The sequence below is a fragment of the Maniola jurtina genome, chromosome 5 (assembly GCF_905333055.1).
Source record: "Maniola jurtina chromosome 5, ilManJurt1.1, whole genome shotgun sequence".
In the NCBI taxonomy this organism is placed as follows: domain Eukaryota; kingdom Metazoa; phylum Arthropoda; class Insecta; order Lepidoptera; family Nymphalidae; genus Maniola; species Maniola jurtina.
The window spans coordinates 3249146-3255983 of record NC_060033.1 but is presented as its reverse complement, the minus strand read 5'-3'; the positions used below and the strand labels follow the sequence as shown (position 1 = coordinate 3255983).

The following is a 6838-nucleotide window of genomic DNA, read 5'->3' as shown; positions in this document are numbered from 1 at the left end:
ATTCGAGTGCAGAACATTAAAAATGTCTTCTTAACAGGGCTCTCTCCGTCACTCGTTTCATACAATGTAGTTCCAATTTCATTTGAATATTTAGCAACCAAATTCCATGAAATGTTGCAGACCTATTCTAGAAACTAATATTTGCGTCTGTGGTGTTTTAGATTTTTCTAAAAATATGTAGTTTTAAAATTACAGGGGCTCAAAGATTTGTATGTAAATTTTTAAGACCGCGTAACTTTGAAACCGAATATTTCAACGGAATTCTGGAAAACCACAGACATAGATATTAGTTTCTAGAATATGTCTGCAAAATTTCATGGACTTTGGTTGCTTAATATTCAAATGAAATTGGAACTACGACTGTATGAAACGAGTGACGGAGAGAGCCCCGTTCAAAAGATTGATGCGATGGTTACAATTTACAGGCTTGGAAGGATGAAGCGAGTAACAATGTTTTCAAGTGTCAAACGCAAAGGGTGACGATATAATAATACCCTTTCATTACGCCTTCCAATTTTAATAGAGCTGTGACTCAGACCTTTTATTTACCGCCCTTCCGTAACATGATAATTTAATTCTATTCATCCCTTGTGGAAGCCTTGAATCCATGGCTGTGGTGTGGAAATTTGTTTTTTTTTTTTTAATTATGTGAATTGAATATTATAATGACTTTTCATTGTTGTTGTTTTGGTGGTGTTTCACTTGTTTTATAAGGATAACTTCCTGATTTGGAAGGCGTTTTTGTTAGCATTAAGTAGGTCAAAGTAAACTCTGAGTGCGATATCCAGGGCTGACGCAGCGCAAGTTTTAATTCTGCCAGTTCCACATATTTTGATAGGTACAATGACCTTCTAAAACACATTGGAGAGGTATTATTTATTTAAAATTGTTTAGGTCAAAGGTGTGTGCCTGCCAATCCGCACTTGGCCAGAATATTGGACTATGGCTTAATTGCTTCACAAGTAGGTACGACAAGAGGTCAGCAATGGATTGGGATAGTGATGACAATGATGAAACTAGGTTTTCAATCTGGTGGCTCTCACGATCCTTTTGATCAGCCAGGAATCGAAGTCAGAACCTTTTATCTTCATTATCGTACTCATTAGGTTGCAATATTGTTTAGACATTTACTGAATTTATTCTTCATAGGTCAAAACTTTTACCTTCACCATCGTATTCATTACAATACATCATATCGTAAAAACTTGTTCACGGACCTTGTCTGTTTTAGGTACTTAGTTTTCTACGTAGTTATATGGGTACATGAATGCAGAGTTATGTACTTCATATATAGCTAGCAATTTATATAGAAGCAAAACTACGGTTAAAACCAACCTCAACTATAAAGTACCTAATTAAACATTAAACAATCCGCAGTGAATGCGCAATTTAAAAGTTAATTGACTTTCCTTATCTCGGTCTCTACAAAACGATTAGAGAGAGCCTTTGTTTGAGATACGCAATTATCAAGTTAACTCAGTTCCTGAGTACTGGTCGGACTGAAGATCTTTGGAGATGACACTTTGGTTATCTGTTTTTATCTGTGCGTATTCTATTTAAATGTTGACGTCTTACCGCCGGTTTGTGAAAGGCTGACCCTTAGATTAAGGACTAAGGCTGACCAAATCAACGATCATCTGCCGAGTCTAACGTAGCATTAACAGTACATTTTACTTTAGATGTCACACTCCAGTTCTACGACTCTACAAGTTATCCAGCTCGAAATCTGGGGGTATCACCTTTTATGGTCAACAAAAGTAATGAAGATGAAGAAGAAGAGTAAAGTATTATGTGTTAAGTATATCAGTCGATTGTGCTTACCATATGTTACACTGACCATAGTCAATAACTAGATGGGTGACCGAACTTTAAGGGTGTGTATTGAGCCGTATACCTTCGCTCCGTGCCTTTAAAAAAATCTTACTGTTTAGTAAGTATCACAAATACTTACTATCATACGCAATGACCTTATATCTGCTGGTAATGATTTATCATAATCGCTGGCCATCGCTGGCTCACTACTGAGCACGGGTCTCCTCTCAGAATGAGAAGGATTTGGTTATAGTTGAACTTCACTGCCTAAGTGTAGATTGGAAGACTTCACACGCCTTTGAGAATATTATGAGGAACTCTCAAGCATGCAGGGTTCCTCGCGATGTTTTCCTTCACCGTTAAAGCAAGTGCATATTAACACATAACTCCTAAAAGTTACAGGTGCATTCCCAGGATCGAACCATGAACCTCCGACTAGGAGGCCAAATCTTAACCACTACGCTATCACCTCTTGTATTGTATCGCACTGGAAATGATTATCTTATCAATAACTAGCTGATGCCTGCGACTTCGTTCGCGTGGATATAGGTTTTTCAAAAATCCCGTGAGAACTCATTGATTTTCCGGAATAAAAAGTAGCCTATGTGTTAATCCAGGGTATAATCTATATCCATTCCAAATTTCAGCCAAACCCGTCCAGTGGTTTATGCGTGAAAGCGTAACAAACATACACACATACACAAAAACTTTCGCCTGTATAATATTAGTGTAAAGTGAGTATGACTTGAGCTACTTACTTGTTTGTCCTATCCTAAATCGGTCGCAGTAATTTTTAACCCCCGACACAAAAAGAGGGGTGTTATAAGTTTGACGTGTGTATCTGTCTTTCTGTGTATCTGTCTGTGGTATCGTAGCTCCTAAACTAATGAACCGATTTTAATTTAGCTTTTTTTTGTTTGAAAGGTGGCTTGATCGAGAGTGTTCTTAGCTATACCTAATTCAAGAAAATCGGTTCAACCGTTTGAAAGTTATCAGTCCTCTTCTAGGTACTGTAACCTTCACTTGTCGGGGGTGTTATAGATTTTTAATTTACACTTAATTCGTTTATTTTGTTTGCAGAGCAGAAACCACAACAATTCCAGAAGAGCCTAAGAAGAACAATTGCTACTGCTCGAAGATATACGATCCAGTGTGCGGTACGAACAACAAGTCATACTATAATCTGTGCCAGTTGCAGTGTGAGACCAAGCCTGGCACAGTGACTGTACAGCATCAGGGGAAATGCATACCATATAGATACTAATAAAAATTAATATTTATTTATTTTTATTTATTTATTAACTTAAAAAATATACAGAGAGTTTTTGTTACATTCAGCGCCACCAAAACCACAGTTGGTTTTACTGGGCACTGAGTTAATTAAATAAAGCTATACAATATAACTAAGTACAAGTGTAAATTAAAAATTTATAACACCCCCGACAAGTGAAGGTTACAGTAATAACTAGAAAAGAGCTGATAACTTTCAAACGGCTGAACCGATTTTCTTGAATTATGGCTATTGAACACTCTCGATCAAGCCACCTTTCAAACAAAAAAAAATAAATTAAAATCGGTTCATTAGTTTAGGAGCTACGATGCCACAGACAGATACACAGATATACAGATACATACATACACACGTCAAAATTATAACACCCCTCTTTTTTGGTCATCATCATCATCATCATCATCAGCCTGTGGAAGTCCACTGCTGGACATAGGCCTTCCCTAAAGAGCGCCACCACACCCGGTCCTCAGCCTTCCTCATCCATTCCTTTTTTGGTCGGGGGTTAAAAAATAAAACTATAGAAACCAGCATAATGCCAAATTGGTGATGTAGGTACATAGTACTTAATCTAGTGGGTAGGTAAGAACAATGTGCAGCGCGACGCGTAACCTATTCTAGCACTGTGTGACCCCAACCACCAAATTCTTCGAACTATGTGCCTGCTCATTATTACTTTAGCTTAGTCAGTTACTCTGGTTCTCCAGATATCTTAATTTCTGAATGAATTTTCAGATTCTCACTCTGCTTACATAGCGCTACATGTGAAACGAGTATAAAACGCGCAAAAAAAAAAACGCTAATCTGTAACCGCTCTCTCTTTATCGCTTGGCGGCACGGCTTTGTCAATAATTTATTTATTTACCCAACATCAAGTTGAAAAGATAATAATTTTAAGTCTATATTACGTGCTAAGTACCAAAAAAAAGAGGTTTTATTAAAAAACTTCATATGAGATTATGGACTTAGTACTCTGAAGCTTAGCACCGACTGTAGCATTATTTTTTGCATATTTTTTCAGTTTAATGCGGCTAAGTCATTTATCGCGGCAAGCTGCATACTTCTGAAGTTCACGGTTTGCTTCGGAATGTTTGGAAGAAACTTTCCTGCAGTATTTGCATAGTTTTCGTATTACACGTGATTCATAAGCAATTTAACTTTTTATTGTAGTAGTACAGAATAATTATTTGATTTTGACAGGAACGCAGAATAAATATTATTATAAAATATGAGTGTGGTCACAGGTACAGTAAAAATCCATGTTCTGTATTATTGTCTTCTTGCATCGTTGAGTGATCATCACGTCATAATCGTTGGTGTTTATTTGAGATATTAAACGGTTTAGGTTCCCAGATCCTTTCGCATACAACTTGACTAAATAACAAGTGTAAATTAAAAAATTATAACACCCCCGACAAGTGAAAGTTACAGTAACTAGAAAAGAGCTGATAACTTTCAAAAGGCTGAACGGATTTTCTTCGGCTATAGCTAAGAACACTCTCGATCAAGTCACCATACAAAATAAAACTAAATTAAAATCGGTTCATTCGTTTAGGAGCTGCGATGCCACAGACAGATACACAGATACACACGTCAAACTTATAACACCCCTCTTTTTTGTCGGGGGTTAAAAACTAAGTATTTCAAGGCGTAAATCTTAGCAATTTTATATAATGATCCGGATAAATCCTGAAGTCTCTGACACTTAGCTGTCCAATCCTTTTATGTAAATGTTCGGAAAGTGAGGAAACGGACCGGAACCTACTCGTTAAAGCGTAAGAGTTTCATTTTCCATGACAGGTATCAACCTACCTATTATAATACTATTTTATGCCTGTATTTGACATCAAATCGTTTTCTAAGGTCGTAAAGCCAAAAGAACATTGCCTCTACCCGTGCGATAAAACAAGTAAATTAAAAAGTTTTCAACAAGTGTAAATTAAAAATTTATAACACCCCCGACAAGTGAGGTTACAATAACTAGAAAAGAGCTGATAACTTTCAAACGGCTGAACCGATGTTCTTGGATTATAGCTAAGAACACTTTCAATCAAGCCACCTTTCAAACAAAAAAAAAAACCAAATTAAAATCGGTTCATTAGTTTAGGAGCTACGATGCCACAGACAGATACACAGATACCAGATACACACGTCAAACTTATAACACCCCTCTTTTTGGGTCGGGGGTTAAAAAACTCCGACAACGGTTGCACATCAAAGCCAATTTTGATATTCTTACTTGATAATTCCATCAAAATGAGGTTAACATTTTCCAGTCATAGTAGGTAACTATAATTCTACGAATCTAGAATTGGGTGAATTTACAAAGTGACAAGTGACTATGACAGCTAGATGACATCTGCAAGTTTTATTGCTAGTGAATACTTGGCTTTAAAATTCACAATCTCGTGTAGGTACTACCCGTGAATGGTTCCAATAAAAATTCTTTCATTATGTATACGACAAATCCTCCTCCTCCTCCTCCTCGTCCTCCTTTTGGAGGACGTTAATTTGACTTCAAAATAAAAAATCAACGGGTTTCGACGTTGTGCAAATTAATTTAACAAAATAGCACTTTTCCAGCCAGAAAACAATGCCAAGTCAAACAATACACCCAATTTGTTTATTCATTGTTGGTTAATTTAAACCTGTTCGTTACAGTTTGGTTTGCCAGTAGCCTAGAGATTTTGGAATTGTCCTGAAAATGATTAATTTCTGCTAGCTTTTTCCCACGATTTCGTCTTTTCGGCATTTGTCTTCTCGGGATAGAAAATCATTTTTTTTTTTTGAAAAAGAATATAAGCCATGTTAAATGACTAATATTCCCCTTTCCTCTCCAACTAAGCGTCAGGCTTGTGCTAGGAGTAGGTACGACAATAGTGCAACGGGCGGGGTTCGAACCGTCGACCTTTTCGGTTTTCAGTCCACTCCTTTACCGGTTGAGTTATTGAGGCTCTACTTATCTTTACTTACTATTATTATTACTTATCTTTTTCCAGGTAAAGTATTTAAGCTTCGCTTTAGTAATCGTAGTCGTCATCAACCGATAGACGCCCACAGCTGGACATACTGGACATATATCTCTTGCAGGGACTTCCATACACCACATGCGCATCCAGCGCCGCTTTGCAACTAGTTTTATGGAGAGCTAAGCGATAGGCAAAAGTGGACTGAAAACCTAGTAAGCTTAACGATCCATATGGATCCTTACTAATATACTTATTATTACAAACGCGAAAGTTTGTCATTTTGTTTGCGCCCTGTGGTTTTGAGATACCAGCATCACACACACATATTTATAAGTGGACGGTAGGTACCTACTTAATATCATGTTGCAAAAGAGTGTCTGTCTGTCTGTCCATTTATTATCTTTCCAGGGTCCATGCTTTCAACCGATTTCCACCTGGATGAAATCGCGGGCAGCACTAAGTTAATGTTTTGAAATATTTTTATGGATGAGTACTTAAGTAGCTTTCTACAGAAATGCTAGTACGAGGAAGATATTCATTGCATGCGAAGACTAAAGTCGACAAATTAGAGAGCCATGTCGCGCTTTGCATAGGAACTAAATAGATTCCGTTTATATCTAGATGAGCTTATTTTAGTGATCTCTTCTCATTGCGGCGGCGAAACCTTGTATGGCTTCAGAAATGTGGTACAAGTTATAAGCGCCTAGACTCTCGAGCTCTTTTCCATTACCCACGCAAAAAATCACTCAATCCATTGCTCCGTTGCGAC

General features: G+C 37.2%; 1 protein-coding gene across 2 annotated transcripts; it reads left to right on the top strand.

Moving 5' to 3' along the window:
* The first annotated feature begins 1392 nt into the window (after positions 1-1392).
* On the top strand, positions 1393-3096 carry LOC123865714 (serine protease inhibitor Kazal-type 1-like). 2 transcript variants are annotated; one of them, XM_045906929.1, is made up of 3 exons: positions 1393-1543; positions 1680-1779; positions 2893-3096. In XM_045906929.1, exons 1-3 carry the CDS (start codon positions 1516-1518, stop codon positions 3074-3076), a joined length of 312 nt encoding a protein of 103 aa, XP_045762885.1. In that variant the 5' UTR covers positions 1393-1515; the 3' UTR covers positions 3077-3096. The 2 variants fall into 2 exon arrangements, 1 of the variants encoding a protein (XP_045762885.1); XR_006796030.1 differs by lacking the exon at positions 1680-1779 and having other exon boundaries at positions 2893-2956.
* The last annotated feature ends 3742 nt before the right edge of the window (positions 3097-6838 follow it).

Excerpts from the sequence above, each read along its gene's own strand:
- LOC123865714 (XM_045906929.1), top strand. The coding sequence starts at position 1,516 with ATGACACTTTGGTTATCTGTTTTTATCT. Across the intron at positions 1,544-1,679 it reads TTGGTTATCTGTTTTTATCT|ATGTCACACTCCAGTTCTAC; the intron begins GTGCGTATTCTA and ends ATTTTACTTTAG. Across the intron at positions 1,780-2,892 it reads AATGAAGATGAAGAAGAAGA|AGCAGAAACCACAACAATTC; the intron begins GTAAAGTATTAT and ends TTTTGTTTGCAG.